The sequence below is a fragment of the Hipposideros armiger genome, unplaced genomic scaffold (genome assembly GCF_001890085.2).
Source record: "Hipposideros armiger isolate ML-2016 unplaced genomic scaffold, ASM189008v1 scaffold_121, whole genome shotgun sequence".
NCBI lineage: Eukaryota > Metazoa > Chordata > Mammalia > Chiroptera > Hipposideridae > Hipposideros > Hipposideros armiger.
Genome location: NW_017731471.1, coordinates 3,489,256 through 3,506,401, shown reverse-complemented (window position 1 = coordinate 3,506,401; position 17,146 = coordinate 3,489,256). Strand labels below are relative to the sequence as shown.

Here is a 17,146-nt window from a genome sequence, read left to right as displayed (position 1 = left end):
CCCCAATCCCAAAACTTTTAGGTCTCAGGAAATAACTTTGGAAGGCAGATAGAAGCCTCTTACAGAGTAGAAAGCCACTTAAAGATGGGTAGGACTAGGGCAAGGCTAGGGAGGCACTCTCCTTAGGCACAAAATATGAAGGGGGCACCCCCAAACGCAGTAATGAAGATAAGCATTTAGTGCACTATTTTAATAATGTAAGTTAATGCATAAAAGTCCATGATGAACAAAATATAAAACTTTTAAAGAATGACAGGATTCTATGCTGCACTTGCATGACTCACCTCAATCGTTTTATTTTAATTTCCTGAGTTTTTGCCACATCCTTAAATGTTACACCAGAGGTGAGTGCCTTAATCACCTTATTCCAGTCCAGGCTTTGAGTCCTAAATGTTTTCATGTATGAACCTCCCTCAAGTCTCTTCACTAAATGCTACCTTTGGATTCAAAATCCATTGTATCAGCACTTTTCCTCTGGATAGACCTCCGTTATTATTGGTGGACTCCCACCAAGTTGGATAACTGTATTTATCAGGTGTCCCACCTTCAGGTATCTCCTGCTCTTCCAGCTCCCAGTTTTGTTGTCTCTCTACTTGCGGGAGACAGGCCATTTTGCCACCCTCCTCATGCCAGAACCACAATTCTGCTTCACTCTTTTCTACTTTCTGAATGAATGCTCCCTTCAGTTCATGCTCAGTTCGTTGCCACAGGTATAATGGGAAAACGGGAGCCTGCACTCAACCGGGTCTCAAAAGAACTCCCTCCCACCGCTCCAACCGGGGAAGAAGTAAAAGTGGAGAATGTGGGAGACTGTGAAGAAAGCAACTACAGGGCCTTTCGCCTGTCATTACAACATAAAAGAAAAAAAAAAACGATCAAGACTACTCTGGCTTTCTCGCTGGTCTTACGCTCGAGCGCTTTGCGTCTACAAAGTCCGCGTGCTCCTCCACCCCACCAGCGGTCGGAGCCGGTAACAGACAGGGACTTCGGGCAAGTCCGTGGGCCACGCCCCGTGGGCTGGTCCTCTCCCCTTATTGGCCTGACAGCCTGTCACTCGAATCTGGCTCCCACTCTGAGTAACCATTCGCGTAGTTTGGTTGCGTCTTGGTGTGTTTAATGTTGCCAATACGAAGGATTTTTTTTGGACGGGGGAGGCGAGTACAGGTCGTGCTGCAATTAGTTCATTGAAAACTCAGTCGCTCTCCGAGCGGACAGAGACTGCTTTCGGCTTTTTTCCTGCTGACTGCTAAGATCCCCTATAGAGCTGCAACAATGCCCAAGAGAAAGGTAAGTGAAATGGGAAGATAGAAGGGGGATTAGCGATTGAAATACATATTTTCTAATCGGCAGAGATTTTTTAAAAAAGCATTTTGGCTTCTAGTTCGATTTTGAGATGTACTGAGTGGAAGGGGAGGGAATGGCAAAGAACGGTCGGTGTAAGATTTGGGATGGTCTCCCACGCAACTGGTAGTTCACTTTTGAGTTGTTTTGTTTAGGGGTAAGAATCGCATAAGAGGTGTCTCCATGCTGAATTACAAACAGCCATAGCGCTGTGCTGTCGCTTCCTACCCCACCCCCCTTCCTCCGCTTACCCTATTGGAGAACACTTCTCCCAACCACACTTCCAGGCACCAGTTTCCTCCTCAGCCTCTGGCTTTTCTCTGGGAACCGTCCCGTTTGGGGGAACGAAAGCCATGGCTTTCTCCCATATTTGCCTTTGTTCTTCCCGTTTTTTTTTCTTTTTTCCCCCCTTCCCTCCTCCACTTCTTGTCATGCCAGATGGCTATGCAGTGGTAATCCTGTGCCATTAGGCGGCGCAGATTTCAAACTGTCCTAGAGAAGGGGGAGATTCACCGCTGTAATTAGCAACTTTAGGGCTGAGAGATCTAGGGCTCTCGAAACTCTGTCTGAAGGTGTAAACTGTTATTGATGTTGGGATAGCATGGATTTGACCACTTTAGACATGCAGAATTGATCTGAGCTATTCAAGGGCTACAGGTCTCCTGCAAACCTTCACTTCAAAATTCGTGGCTCCCCTCTTGGACGGGAAATAAATGCACGCTCGGTGCTTATTTTGCGGGAGGAGGAGGTTCCTTTAACAGTGAAATTGAGCGTTGTTTCATGCTTGATAAAATTGTAAAACGCTGTGCCAATTTATGATTGTTTTGATATTTGTATTTATCCATTCACCTTCCCTATTTCTAGAACATAGGAATAAGACCAAAATTCCCTGGTGCTCTAGGGCGGTGGTATGAATCGTGCAATAGCTTGATAATTCCCAGGCTAGAAGGCTGACACGGAAAGCAATGGTTTCTAAAAAACATCCCCCTTCCCGAGATTCCCGCCGCTGTGTGTTTCTAGTCTTGTGCAAGAAATAGTTCCTTGCTATTTTACAGAGCTGACAGCAACCTTGTAGCAGGTAGTGGCGGGAAGTTTTAAAAACGCGCTCGCTCCTCAGAATAACGCATTGACGTTGTAACAAAGAGGTTCCCCCCCCTTCCAAAGCATTGTGGGGGTTGTAGTTCTTGTATGCAGAACTTGGAGGGGAGTATAGTACAGAGCCGACAGAGAGGGTCAGATAAATAAATACAGTTGCATCTCAAACATAAGGCAAAACAGGGAAATTGCATGAAGCTTTGCCTTCATTCTGCCCGCCCCCACACTTTTTTGGCTGTAACACTGGCTACAGCAGGTGGATATTAAAATTTAAAAAGGTTTGTTTTTAGGAGATAAATGTAAAAAAAAGGTGAAGTTAAATATCATTTGTGTAAACTTATATCTTGAGAAGGCATTTGCACCTTGGTGCACATTTGCACATTAGTAGGCAGCAGAAGACAGCTTGCTACTAGGAAGAACGCGGCTACTTGAGCGGGAATCCAGGAAAAAGTCATAAGCAGTTATATTATAGTGCAACTATAAACCATAGCCAATATTTTCTGATCTATATGTTTATATAAATGACCTTATTACTGTATGGTTTTCTCTTTTGTATAGGCCGCAGGTCAAGGTGATATGAGGCAGGAGGTGAGTTTCTTTCATTTTAAAATCTGTTCCCAAAACACCCACTCGTTTTAGAAACTTGAGACTCATAAGCAACTAAAAAATAAATGCTGGTTAGTATATTTTACCATATGAGTACCAATATGGTATGCTAGTGAGCTCTCTCAGAAATATAGTAGGTATTGAAAACTCTAATCTTGAAATTTAGGACCTTATTGCGATTGTTAAGATCTGGAGAGAGTTTCTTCCTTTTAAGCAAAATAAGTGCTTTGTCTGTCTACAATAAGGGGCTATATTTTCATTTTTAAATATGCTCCTCGTTAGTAGCCTTTGTGTTCATTTAACATAGCAATTTAAGTTTAATTTGGGATTTTGTTTTCCTTAGCTGTATGAAGAACCGAGAAGAGGGAAAAATCAAAACTTATTTCTACTATGATATTTTATAATCTAGTTCATAGTTACTTCTTTAATAACACTGTTTATGTAGTGTTACACTAAATATTTTCACTACAATATAAATAATTCTAGTTTTATGTATCCATAATTCCCTTAACTGATAATGTTTTTTCCCTTATAGCCAAAGAGAAGATCAGCCAGACTGTCCGCTGTAAGTAGCCTTTTTAAAAAGCTGCCTCTGTATTGTAAAATGTAATTTTAAAAGTCAGGTAATCCTGGACAATACTACATTTAATACAAGACTTATTTTTAACATTTTAAGAAAAAACTTTCACATCAAGGAAATGCTTTCTTCCTAGTGCTCAGTTTGAACTATACCCATTTATTATAATTAAGAGGTTGAATTTCATTGTTAGTGATCCTTCTTCAGTGATGATTTCTTCCCTTTCCCCCAATGACTTCTGATTTGTGATGTAGATGCCTGTGTCCATTATGCAGGAGTTGAAGCCCAAAAGAACATCAACTCCAAGGGTAAATATTCATGCAATGTTGAGAGAAAATTGCTTTTCTTCAAAAATATATTTTTTGGGAAAGCACACAGCTTATTATTTTGCTGTCTTTATTTTCTGTTCAGTTAGTAATACATTACATTATACTATATGATACATGTAATCCCTTTGAGAAGGGAATATTTGTTCACTGTATTTTGGAATTTTCATTACAAAGAGACAGAACAAAATTTAAATTGAATAGACCCATAAAATGTAATGTCTTTGACATCATATACTCACAGTACCCATATTCCTGGGAAAAGAAAACATGTAAACTGTAGTAACCAAAGTAATGCTTTTTAATAATAGTAACTAGCATTTGATAGTACATTATAGTTTGCAGAGTGCTTTCACATGCATTATTTTTTTTAATTTTTCAATTAGAGGTGACATACCATATTATGTTAGCTTCAGATATACAACACAGTGATTAGACATTTATATAACCTATGAAGTGATCACCCCAATAAATCCAGTACTCATCTAACAGCATACATAGTATATCCCCCGTGCTATATTCTATATCCCTATGACTATTCTGTATTCATACCAATTTGTACCTCTTATTCCCCTCTCCCTTCACCCATCCTTCCAGACCTGCCTCCCAATCCAGCAACCATCAAAATGCATGTTTCTGTTTTGTTAGTTCATTGTCTGGGAAGTTTTTCATCTGTCCTTAGATTCTAAATGATAGCTATGCTGGGTAGAGTAGCCTTGGTTGTAGGTCCCTGCTTTTCATTGCTTTCAATATTTCATGCCAATCTCTTCTGGCCTGCAAAGTTTCTGTTGAGAAATCAACTGATAGTCTTAAGGAGCTTCTTGTAAGTAACTAACTGCCTTTCTTTGCTGCTTGTAAGATTGTCTCTTTGTCTTTAACCTTTGACATTTTAATTATGATGTGCCTTGGTGTAGGCCTGTTTGGGTTCATCTTGTTTGGGACTTCCAGTGCTTCCTGGGCTTGTTTGTCTCTTTCCTAAGCTAGGTTAGGGAAATTTTCCGTCATTATTTCTTTAAATATTAGGTTTTCAATTCCTTTCTCTCTCTCTCTCTTATCTTTGTGGTACCCCAATGATGTGACTGTTGGTATGCTTGATGTTGTCCCAGAGGCCTCTTAAACTGTCCTCATTTTTTTGAATTCTTTTTTTTTTTCTGTTCTGATTGGGTGTTTTGTGCTATCTTATCCAAATCACTGATTCGATTCTCTGCTTCATCTAAGCTACTGTTGATTCCCTTTAATGTATTCTTTTTTAAGACTTTTATTAAAATATAGCTAACATACAATATTATATTAGTTTCAGGTGTACACCAAAGTTACTCAATATTCATATATCTAAAGAAGTGATTACTATGATAAGTCCCGCAATCATCTAACACCATAACACATTATCACTATATTATTGACCATATTCCCTATGCTGTACCTTATATCCCCATGACTTACTTGTTTCATACCTGGAAATTTGAACCTCCTTTTTAAAATTTTTCAATTACAGTTGACATCAATATTATTTTATATTTTTCAGGTGTACAGCATAGTGGTTAGACATTTATATAATTTAAGAAGTGATCCCCCTGACTAGTCTAGTGCCCACCTGGCGCTATACATACTTATTACCATATCATTGACTATATTCCCTATGCTTTTCTTTACATCCCCATGACTGTTTTGTAACTACCAATTTGTACTTCTTAGTCCCTTCACCTTTTTCACCCTGCCCCCAAGCCCTTCCCATCTATCATCCCAACAAATTTAGTACCCATCTGACACCATACATAATTATAACAATATTTTAACTATATTCCTTATGCTATACCCTAAATCCCCATGACTACTTTGTAACAACAAATTTGTAGTTCTTAATCTGTTTCCCTTTTTTACCCACTGGCCCAAACACCCTCGCATCTTGCAGTCATCAACATGTTCTCTGTATCTATGAGTTTGTTTCTGTTTTATTTGTTTATGTTATTCTTTAGATTCTACATGCAACCGAAATCACATTTAATCTGTCTTTATTTGACATATTCCATTTAGCACAATATCCTGCAGGTCCATCCATGCCTCCACAGATGGCAAGCACCCATTTCCTTCCATTGCCGAGCAATATTTCATTTTATATATGTACCACCTCCTCTTTATCCGTTCATCCATCGACAGACACCCAGGCTGTCTCCACGTCTTGGCAATTATAAACAATGCTGCAATGAACATATGGATGCACATGTCCCCTTCAAGTAGTGTTTTGGGTTTCTTCAGATAAATAACCAGCAGTGGCATTACTGAGTCTTTCTTTGTCCCTTGTTATAGCCTTTGTTTGAAAGTCTATTTTCTAGTATAAGTATTGCCACCCCAGCTCTTATTTTTTTCATTTATTTTTGCCTGAAATATCTTATTCCATACCTTTCATTCTGTGTGTGTCTTTCAATCTGAAGTGAGTCTCTTTCAGGCAGCATATGTAAGGGTCTTGTTTTCATATGCATTTACCACCCTATCTTTTGATTGGGACATTTGATCCATTTACATTGAAAATAATTTTGTTGATAGATATGTAGTTATTGCTATTATTCATATTTTTCATTTTTTCCTTCTTAAAGAAGTTCCTCTAGGATTCCTTGTAATACTGGTTTGGTGGTGATGAACTCCTTTAGCTTTTTTCTTGTCTGGGAAGCTCTATATCTGTCCTTCGATTGTAAATGATAGCTTTGCTGGGTTGAGTAATCGTGGTTGTTAAGTCCTTGCTTTTTATCACTGAATATTTCCTGCCAATCCCTTCTGGCCTGCAGTTTCTGTTGAGAAATCAGCTGACAGGCTTATGAGATCTCCCCTGTAGGTAACTAACTGCTTTTATCTTGCTGCTTTTAAGATTCTGTCTTTGTCTTTAAACTTTATCATTTTATTTATAAAGTGTCTTGGTATGGGCCTGTTTGGATTCATCTTGTTTGGGACTCTGCCATTCCTGGGCTTGTATGTCTCTTTTCTTTATCAGGGTAGGGAAGTTTTCCACCAGTATATCTTCAAATAGATTTTCAATTACTTGCTCTTCAAAAAGTTTTGAATTTCATTCAATTCTCTTGTCCTTCTGGTACCCCTATGATACAAATGTTGGTGCACTTGATGTTGTTCCAGAGACCCCTTAAACTATTCTCATTTTTTTTTTGGATTTTTTCTCATTTTGCTGTTCTAATTGCGTGTTTTCTGCTCCCTTATCTTCTAAGTTACTGATTTGATTCTCTGCTTCATCTAACCTACAGTTGATTCCCTTTAATGTATTCTTCATTTCAGTTATTGTGTTCTTATTTCTGACTGGTTCTTTTTTAAGTTTTCTATCTCCGTTTTTATGTTTCCTATAACTTTGTTGATGTTCTCCCTGAGATCATTGTGCATCCTTATAACTAGTGTTTGGAACTCTGCATCTGGTAGATTGCTTTCTCCATTTTGTTTAGTTCTTTTTCTGGAGCTTTGTTCTCTTTTATTTGGGACATGTTTTAGTGTCTCCCCATTTTTGATTCCTCTCTGTGTTTGTTTCTATATATGAGGTAAGGCTACTATGTCTCTTGTCTTAGTACAGTGTCCTTAAGTAGTAGGTGTCATCTGTGGCCCAGGGGTTCAATCTGCCTCATCACCTGAGCTGGGTGCTCTACGGATGTCCCTTGTGTGGGTTTTGTGTACCCTTATCTTATAGTTGAGCTTTGGTTGCTGTTGGCACATCAGTGGGAGGAATTGACTCTCAGGCTGATTGGTTGTGAGGACTGGCTGTTACTACAGTGGAGGAGCTGTTATGCAGGGACTGACCCTACAGAGCAAGATTCACTTTAGCAGGGCTCTGGTGCCTGCCCATCTGCCCTTTTGATGTGTCAGTTTTGGAAGAGATTGGGTGGTGCTCTGGTGTGGTCTGAAGTTGGCCACGAGGTGTGTTTGTTCTGGTGCCTTTTACTTGGGGTCTGTTGCAGGCCAAGAACAGTTACTGCCTGTATCCTGCCCAGGGTCACTTAGTATGAACTACAAAGTGATCTACAGATGGTTTCCACTTGGACTGGTTTGGACATGCATGGGGGAGTCCAAGCTGTGAATCGAGATCAGCTTCCACTTGTGCCAGGGTTGGGGCTGCTTAGCAAGTGGCACAGGGCAGAGGCCAGATGCTGCTTGTTTGGGGTTTGTGAACCTTTGAGATATTTTAGGCAAGTACATAGTATGAGCCAAGATAGGCTGAATGGAAAAGCCACTTGAAGTGGCTTGGGTGGGCCCAAAAGTTGGGTGAGTGGGGCCTCAGGGTATCACCAGGGCAGGGCAAACAGTGTTAGCCAGGTTGATGGAGACTTACATATGGCAGCCACCTGCCCCTGCCTCTGAGTGACGGTAAGACTCAACATAGGGAAAATAGTACCTTCCAGCACTTCTGTCTGGGAGAAAGCTGTCCTTCCGGCCCTCGCCCTGAAGCTGGATAATTCAGTTCCTCCCCAAAAGTCCCTGGCACTTTTCGAATTGCTGCCTTAACATGAGCTCACAGCGAGCGAGTCCATCAGTGAGTAAGTCCGTGCCTGGGCCCTTTAAGGGGAATGCCTGGGACTCCAGCAGCCCTACATCTCACTCAGCCACAATCTCCACTGGTTTTCACAGCTAGAAGTTATGGGGACTTCTCATCCTGGCAGACACTGGAACCCTGGGCTTGGGAGCCTGGTGTGGGGCTGGGACTCCTTGCTCTCCAGTGGGAACCTCCACAGCTGAGATATCCCTCCCAATTTTTAACCGCCACACATGGGTGTGGGACCATTTGGTTCTGCATCTCTGCCCCTCCTACCAGTCTCACTGTGACTTCTTCTGTATGTCCTTAGTTATAGGACTTCTTTTCTGCTAGCCTTCAGGAAACTCTCAATAGTTGTTCTGTAGTTGAGCTATAATTTTGAGATGGTCGTGGGAGGAGGCAAACACAGTGTTTATCTACTCTGCTGTCTTGATGGAACTTCGTCACATACGTTATTTTTAAATTGACACAGTTGATTTCATATAGGCTTTTATGCTCTGATGTTGTGGCTGAAGACATTAGAGATAGAATAGCCTTAATATTAAGTTCGCTTTTTCCCTTTATTTATATTTATTTATGTGTAAATGTGTGACAATAATTCAATTTTATTTCTTTCTTTTAACTGCTTTACTGAGGTATGATTGATGTTTTAAGGATTGTTTAAATTCTTAAAATCAAAAGTTTAAAGCTATGAGGAACATTAGAGTCATCTAAATCCATCGTTTCGTTGTTGAGGGAACTATAAATTATAGTCATATTTGTAAAATCCTTGACTAAAAGATATTGCTAAAACTAGGGCAAGAGAAGTTTTATTAATAATAGTAAGTAACAACAAAAGAGAAAGTTTCGTTTTATATTTTCTCTATTTCACATTTCAAGATCACTATTGTAGAAAATCAGATACTTAATTTATGGGTTATGAAAATAGTAAACATTGTTTATTTCCTTTAAAATTGGAGATATTTCTAGAATAAAACAGATACTATATAATCATGGACTTTAAAATACTTTATCCTCCTTGGCTCTCAGTTTCTCATGTATTAAAAGAGTAAATACATAATCTATGTTGCATTCTACAGTTTATAAAACAATTTCACATGTATTTTATCATTTTCTCCTTATATCAAATAAGTAGCAGATCCTGAATTCAAACACAGATTTTCTGGCCCCTTAACCCAGTACACTTTCTATTACATACATACTTAGGCAAATAATTTTTTTGGTAGGGCAATCATAATTCAGGTCATTTCAAAATTTGTAGACACAAAGATTGAATCACCTATGTAATCTCTTTCAAATATATCTAAATTGATAATCTCACTAGTATTTCTCTTAATTATTACCAATGCAGGCTTTGTAGTAAGTAAAACCCTGTTGCTAATTATTAGACATGACAGAGATAAACTGGCTTCTCTAGTCAAAGAGAGATAATTTATCAAAGTCTAACCTGATGCTGGCAATTGACCCTGAGCAGCCACTGTTCAGCATTCTAACAAGTTGCTTCTCATCTAAAAGAAAATTTCTTTGATTTCTATTAGAGGAACATTATTCATTTTTAATACTGCTTCAGTTTATAATGAAACTGAGGATGGCAAGTGATAATTTTGTCAGTTTAAAGTTTATACAGGTATTTTATAGCTTTTTCATAAATTATTACAACTGGGTACATTTAATCAATAACCAGTTAAATTGTATATTTATTTTTATTATTTTGTGCTGCTGGACAGAGAATGAAAACAGAAACTGATATGATGGATAAAACCACAGATATAAGTACCAAAACAACAGCTGAAACCAAGCAAGACATTGTCAAAGAAGAATACAATGAAAATGCTGAAAATGGAGAAGCCACAATCATAGAGGTATCTTACAGTGTTAACAGATTTGTCCATTTGAAAGCTTAACAATGAGTGCAATGGAAAGAAATCTTATTTGCCTTGTATTTCAAAAGTTGAGAAACATTAAACGAGTAGTGGTTCTATAATGTCTTAGAAAGTTCAGGCTGCTATAACAAAATACTACACACTGGGTGGTTTATAAACAACAGGAATTATTTCTCACAGTCTGGAGGCTGGGAAGTTCAAGATCAAATTGACTGCATTTTTGGTGTCTGATGAGCACCCACTTCCTGATTTGTAGATGACAGTCTTCTATGTCCTGTCATGATGGAAGGGGCCAGAGAGCTCTCTGGGGCCTCTTTTATAAGGACACTAATTCCATTCATGAGGGCTCTACCCTCATAACCTAATCACCTCCCATAAGTCCTACCTCCAAATGCCATCACATGGGGGATTAGGTTTCATCAGATGAATTTTTAGGGACATAAACATTCAATCAATGGCATATAGTATAATATAAGTAAGGGGAGAAGAAAGAAAATTTAAATATGAGATTTACATGTATGGATAGTGGGAGCAGTGGCTTAGCATTGCTATTAATAGAACAATGCCAGTGATCATGACTTACTACTAATATTGGGTTGTCGGAAAAGTCATGACGCATTTTTGCAATGAAAAACAGAAAAAATATGTCATGAATTTTCCGGCAGCCCAATATAATGACTCTCTTATTAAATACAGACTAATTTTCTATTATTTTTGTCAGCACATGGATTATTTGTAAATCCCTTTTCCAAATCATGTGATCATTTCCCTACCCTGCAGATTGTAAAATAAGTCATTATGGAAATGTTTCTAATAGGTATTGCTTTGCATATTTAATGGATACCATGTTTTTTAGGTATTATAGTAAAACACTGAAAATGTGATATAGTGCCAAATCTACAAACCAAACCTGTGCATATAGGGAAAATCTTTTGTAAGTGATCCTATGATAAATGGTAAAATACTTTTCAAGTAGCTTTTTACAAAGGAAACCTAAATCTCACCATTATAGAAACATAATATATTATTTCTTCAAGGAATGCATTTTTCTTTACATGCATGCTACTTATTGAGAATTGCTTATATAGAACTATGTGATTATTCTGTATTTCCTCTATTTCTTTATATTTATAATGGAAATTATATGAATAAGTTTTCCTGAATTTATTGTTCTAAATATCTGTTTGTATGTTTGTGTGAAGCTATTTTAATTAATCCTATTTCTTAGATTTTTTTCCTTGTGGTGTGATATTTATTAGGCCTTTTCCATGGGAAAATTACTTTTTTTGTAAAGAAAGTATTATTTCCATAAAACAGATGTAATCCTGTCTAAATATTTAGGGGAAACAATTTTAAATTTACAAATACAATCTTGTTTTGTTTTCTCTATACATATAGGCACCAGCTCCTGAAAAGGAACTTGAGGAAATAAAAGAAGAAAAACTTGAAGATGTTGAAGAAGAGGAAGGAAAAAAGAAAAAAACAGTGGCTGCAGAAGAAAAAAATGAAAAAGATCAGAAAGGAGATGGGGAAGATCAAATCAAGGAAGAAGAGAAAGGAGAAGATGAAAAAGAGGACAAAGATGAAACAGATGATAAAGATGGAAAAAAGAAAGAAGGCAGGAAAGAGGAAGAAGACTCAAAAGAGAAAGGAGATGAAAAAGAGGGTGAAGATGGAAAGGGGGAAGGAGAAAATGGTAATGAATCTGAAGATGAAAAAGATAAAGAAGATGAAAAACAGGGAGAAGACAGAAAAGATGATGAGGATGGAAAAGATGATAATGAAGATGGGAAAGAGGATGAAGATGAAAAAGATGAGGAAGATGGGAAAGAGGACGAACATGGAAAAGAGGAAAACGATGATGAAGGTGGAAATGAGGAGAAAGATGGAAAAGAGAAAGAAGATGAAAAAGAGGACAAAGATGGAGAACAGGAAGAAGATGGAAAGGAAGAAAATGGAAAAGGAGATAGGAAAGATGGAAGAGATGGAAAAGAAGATGAAAATAAGGATGAAGTTGAAAAAGAAGTAGCCAAAAAAGAAGCTGGACAAAAAGAAGAGTCCCAGAGTATTGTTTAAAGCTGCCTTATATAGTTTCAATAATTTGGTAATATGTACCTCCATGTTGTAATGTTAATAGAGATGAATATTTTTATCAAATATTTTATAACCACAGCTTTTCCTTAGCATCAACTGAATTTCAGAATATCTTCATACTGATCATTAGCCACAAAGTTCCTAACATGACACCTTTATCTATAAACTTTGTGATTATAATAGCAGAATATAGAAAAAATACATTTTCAATTTTGTGTAAGTTATGATTCAATTTTCAATTTTAATTTTACTCCTACATGTGATAATTTCATTAAGTCGAAAGATCCTCAAAGAAAAGTTTCCTCAAATGTTCTTGTGGTTCTCTAGGTTGCTTTTATAAAGAAGGTGAACTATTTTCATGTAATGCTAAGAGTTAGAATTATCTTTCCCAAATGTAACTTTATTACTAGTTTTAGAAAAAATAAAATTGTAATTCCATTTTTAAAAGAAATGCAAATGTCTATTTCAGAAGGGCAGCTCTGATTATATGTATCCATAAAATTTTACTGGATTTATCTTAATAAAAATTTTCTTCAAAGATGATTGCAGTTTGTTATATCTCCAAAAACATAGTTAATGAGACATTATAATGCTTAATTTTTTCTATTGTGATACTCATGAAAGCATTTAAATATTTTTTCACTGAGATAAAATTAACATAACAAAATTCACCATTTTAACCATTTTAAAGTGCACAATTCATTGGCTTTTAGTATATTCACAATGTTGTACAACCATCACCACTATCTATTTCCAGACTTCCCTCACCCCCCTGCCACACACAAACACACACACACACACACACACACACACACTGGTCCCTGACAACTACTAATTTACTTTCTGTCTCTATGGATTTGCCTATTGTGACTATTTCATATAAATGGAATCTCGCAATATGCATCTGGCATTTTGTATCTGGCTTCTTTCATTGATCATAATGTTTTCAGTTTCACCCATGTTGTAGCATGTATCATTACTTCATTTCTTTTTATGGCTGAATAATGTATTGCATCATATACTATATTGTTGATAGACATTTGAATTGTTTCCATGTTTTGTCAATTATGAATAGTGCTGGTATGAACATTCATATGCAATATTTGTGTGCATGTATGTTTTCATTTCTCCTGGATATATATCTACGAGTAGAACCACTGAATCATATACTAATTATATGTTTAACTTTTTGAGGTACTTCCAGACTGTTATGCAAGGTGGCTTCAGTATTTTGTATTCTCACTAGCAATGTATGAGGGTTCTAATTTTTGTACATTCTTGTCAATACTTGTTACTGCCTGTCTTTTTATTATAGCCATCCTAGCACGGAGTTTGGTGATGATGAAAATAATGTATTTGATTTGCACTTTCCTCAAGAAGTTGAGCATCTTCTCTTGTGCTTATTGGCCATTTGTATATCTTCTTTGTAGAAATGTCTAACAAACCCTTTGCCCATTTTTCACTTGGTTTGTCTTTTTAGTATTAAGTTGTAAGACATGTATATATTTTGGGGAAAAATCTCTTATCAGATATAATGACTTGCAAAAGTTATATCTCATGGGTTGCCTTTTCATTCTTTATAGTGTCCTTTAATGCACATGTTTTGATTTTTGATTAAGTTCAATTTATTGACTTTTGTTGCTGGTGTTTTTGGCAGCATATCTAAGAATCTGGTACCAATCCCCAGAGCACAAAGATGAACACTCATATAAAGAGTTCTATGGTTTTCTCTCTTACATTTAGGTCTTTGATATGTTTTGTGTTAAATTTAGGATATATTGTGAAGTAGGGCTCCAACTTCATTCATTTACATGTGGCTATCCATTTGTCTAAGCACCATGTCTCAAAAAGACTATTTCTCCATTGTTCTTGGCACTCTTTAAAAATCAATGGGCCACAGATGTTTGGTTTTATTCCTGGGATCTTTATTCTGTACCATTGATCTGTATGTCTGTTTCCATGGCAGTACCATGCTTTTTATTACTGAAGAACTGTAGTAAGTTTTGACACCATAAAGTACGTGTCCTCCAACTTTTTTCTTGTTTGCTCAAGGTTCCTTATGATTCTTTATGACTTTTAGGATCAGCTTGTTCACTTCTACAAAACAAAAAGGCATTTGGAGTTTTGATAGGGACCACAATAAATACATAGATAAATTTGGGAAACATTTTTGTATTAACAAAATTGCCTTCTAATCCATGAACATGGGCTGTCTTTCCATTTATTTAAGGTCTCTTTAATTGCTTTTAGCACTATTTTGTAGTTCTTAGTGTACAAGTCTTGCACTTTCTTGATTAAATCTATTCCTAATTATTATATTCTTTCTGATGCTGTAAATTGAGTTGTTTTCTTGATTTCCATTGTGGCTTGTTAGTGTATGGAAATACAACTGATTTTTTTATTTTTGATCTTGTATTCTGCAGTTTTGCTTAACTTATTAGATTTAATAGGTATTTTGTGGATTTTTCAGAGTTTTCTACTTATAAGATCATATCATCTGCAAACAGGTTGTTATACTTTCCAATTTGGATGTCTTTATTTCTTTTTTCTTGCTTATTTTTCCTGGCTCTAAAAAGGTTTCACATATGTTAAGAATAAACAAGGAAATACACAAATTTGGAAGTCCAACTTTCAAAGCATAGACCTCTGACTCTACGTCTTTCCCAGGTCTGACAGGCCCTGCACCATTTCATACCTTCTCTTAAAACTTGCTACAGTAATCAAAACCAACCTAAATGGACTGATGAAACTTCTAGGTACCTTTCCTGGATCTCTCACTTCCTGGCAATATTCTGCAACCACAGAAAGTGTACTGTCATAACTCCCAACACAGAAACTGTTCTTCTGAGCACCTTAATTCCCTTTTATTGTCAAAGCTAAAATAAGAGTAACAAGCCCGGTTCCCTCTTTTTTTTTTAATTTTTCTTAACACATTCCAAGTGACAAGAAGAAATGTGGTAATGAGTAATCTTAACTTTTCATGTGAAATCCTACCCTTTACATAAAGTAGATAGCCACCTTTACAACATTGTTTTAAATATATATTAAAGCATTCATATAACAATGCCATGGTACACTACAGAAGGATCATTCCTTCACACCATGATACTAAACTTTTTTCTCCAGATCTAGCATTGTTTTATTTCTTGATGTTTTAATTGTATCTTACTTGCCCATCAACACCAAAATTTTGCTTCATACAATTCCTCTTCTAAAAGGCTCAATAGTAAGATGTGAAGGGAGGAGTGTAGTAGGGGAGTGCTGATTTATAGGAGCAGTACACCATCACTGTACATGAAAGTGGATGTAAAATGTAAATCTATAGCACAACAATTCTTAGTAATAATATGGAGAAATAGAGAAAGGTATATAAAAAAATCTTCAGGGAACCCCACAGAAAAATTCAAGAAGAGCATTTGGAGTTCTTTTAGTTATACAGAGGGTGCCAAAAACCTGTATACACATTTTCAGAAAGGAAAAATCAATTATAATACTCAATATATACCAATAACAAAAGATGAATACAAGTCACGTTTGACTTCTGCAACTCTAAGAGGTGCGCAAAGTGGTTACCATCAGCACCCAGACAGTTCTGGTTATGGCAAACTATTGCTTGAGTATAGCTAACATCTCTTAAAATATGTATACATTTTTGGCACCCCCTTGTAAAGCATCTTTTGTTAATCTCAATGGCAACACAAGTTTTTGGAAATATACTGATTCATCACAATAATTGACTGAGTATATAGTGCTGAAGTTTTCATCTAAATTTTCTGTTGTGGCTTTAAAGTGTTTGCCCAATTCATAACCATGAATTTGGCTGTGGTGGGCATGCCTCATAATTTGAAAAAATGGGACTAACCTTTGAAATCATTGTAATTTAATGGAAAAGTATAATTTAGTTTATTGCTGTACTTTGAGAGAGTAACTATACACAATTCTTCAGGGGCATATCTGCTGCATAAAGCAAGGCTTATACTTAATGTTTGCCCCTAATAATATTTACCATGTTTCATGCTTTTTCATGCTGAACATTATCAATCCTTATTAAAAACCGATGTTTGGGATGGTATGAGCATAGGAAAACAGAGCAAGTGCAGGTCAGAGCTGGGTTCTAATCTCATAAACCATAATATAATAGGTATTATTAATGAGATCATGCAGATAAAATCTTGACATCATCTTAATCAGGTTTTGAAAATCCTCAAACAGTAATGTTTTGGTCTTAAAATAATTATTTTTCTTCAAGATACTATTGGCAACAATTTCCCAAAATTAAAAAACAACTGTGACAATAGTATAGTGGTTACCAGAGGGGAAGGGGGAAGAGGGGTGGTAGATGCGGGTAAAGGGGATCAAATATATGGTGATAGGGCCGGCCGAGTGGCGCAATGGTTAAGAACTGGCTTGGGATGCAAGAGGGCCCCGGTTCGGATCCCACATATGAGGGCCAGTGACACTGCCCTCCACAGATAAGATGCTGAACAACAGCTCAACCTGGAGCTGAGCTGCAGTGAGGCGATGACGACGGTGTAGGCTGCAGCCCCTGTGGCAGTGGGTTGCCATGGGCTACCGTATGTAGCCAGCAGCCGCAGTGAGCGGCTGTCCAGAAGCCGGCAACTGATCTGCCTCACCCGGGAAGAGCACAATGATGGTGCCAACTTGGGCCAGTGAAGCAATGTCCTCCACAACTAGACTGAAG

At 37.1% G+C, this 17,146-nt stretch overlaps 1 protein-coding gene across 1 annotated transcript; it reads left to right on the top strand.

The window, feature by feature from the left end:
* Nucleotides 1-1,070: 1,070 nt before the first annotated feature.
* HMGN5 (high mobility group nucleosome binding domain 5) lies at nucleotides 1,071-14,233 on the top strand. Its single transcript, XM_019648175.1, has 7 exons — nucleotides 1,071-1,287; nucleotides 2,995-3,024; nucleotides 3,578-3,607; nucleotides 3,874-3,927; nucleotides 10,195-10,329; nucleotides 11,749-12,046; nucleotides 14,217-14,233. The coding sequence occupies exons 1-7, from the start codon at nucleotides 1,273-1,275 to the stop codon at nucleotides 14,231-14,233; spliced, it is 579 nt and encodes a 192-aa protein (XP_019503720.1). The 5' UTR covers nucleotides 1,071-1,272.
* The last annotated feature ends 2,913 nt before the right edge of the window (nucleotides 14,234-17,146 follow it).

Excerpts from the sequence above, each read along its gene's own strand:
- HMGN5 (XM_019648175.1), top strand. Across the intron at positions 3,025-3,577 it reads AAGGTGATATGAGGCAGGAG|CCAAAGAGAAGATCAGCCAG; the intron begins GTGAGTTTCTTT and ends TTTCCCTTATAG. Across the intron at positions 10,330-11,748 it reads GAGAAGCCACAATCATAGAG|GCACCAGCTCCTGAAAAGGA; the intron begins GTATCTTACAGT and ends CTATACATATAG.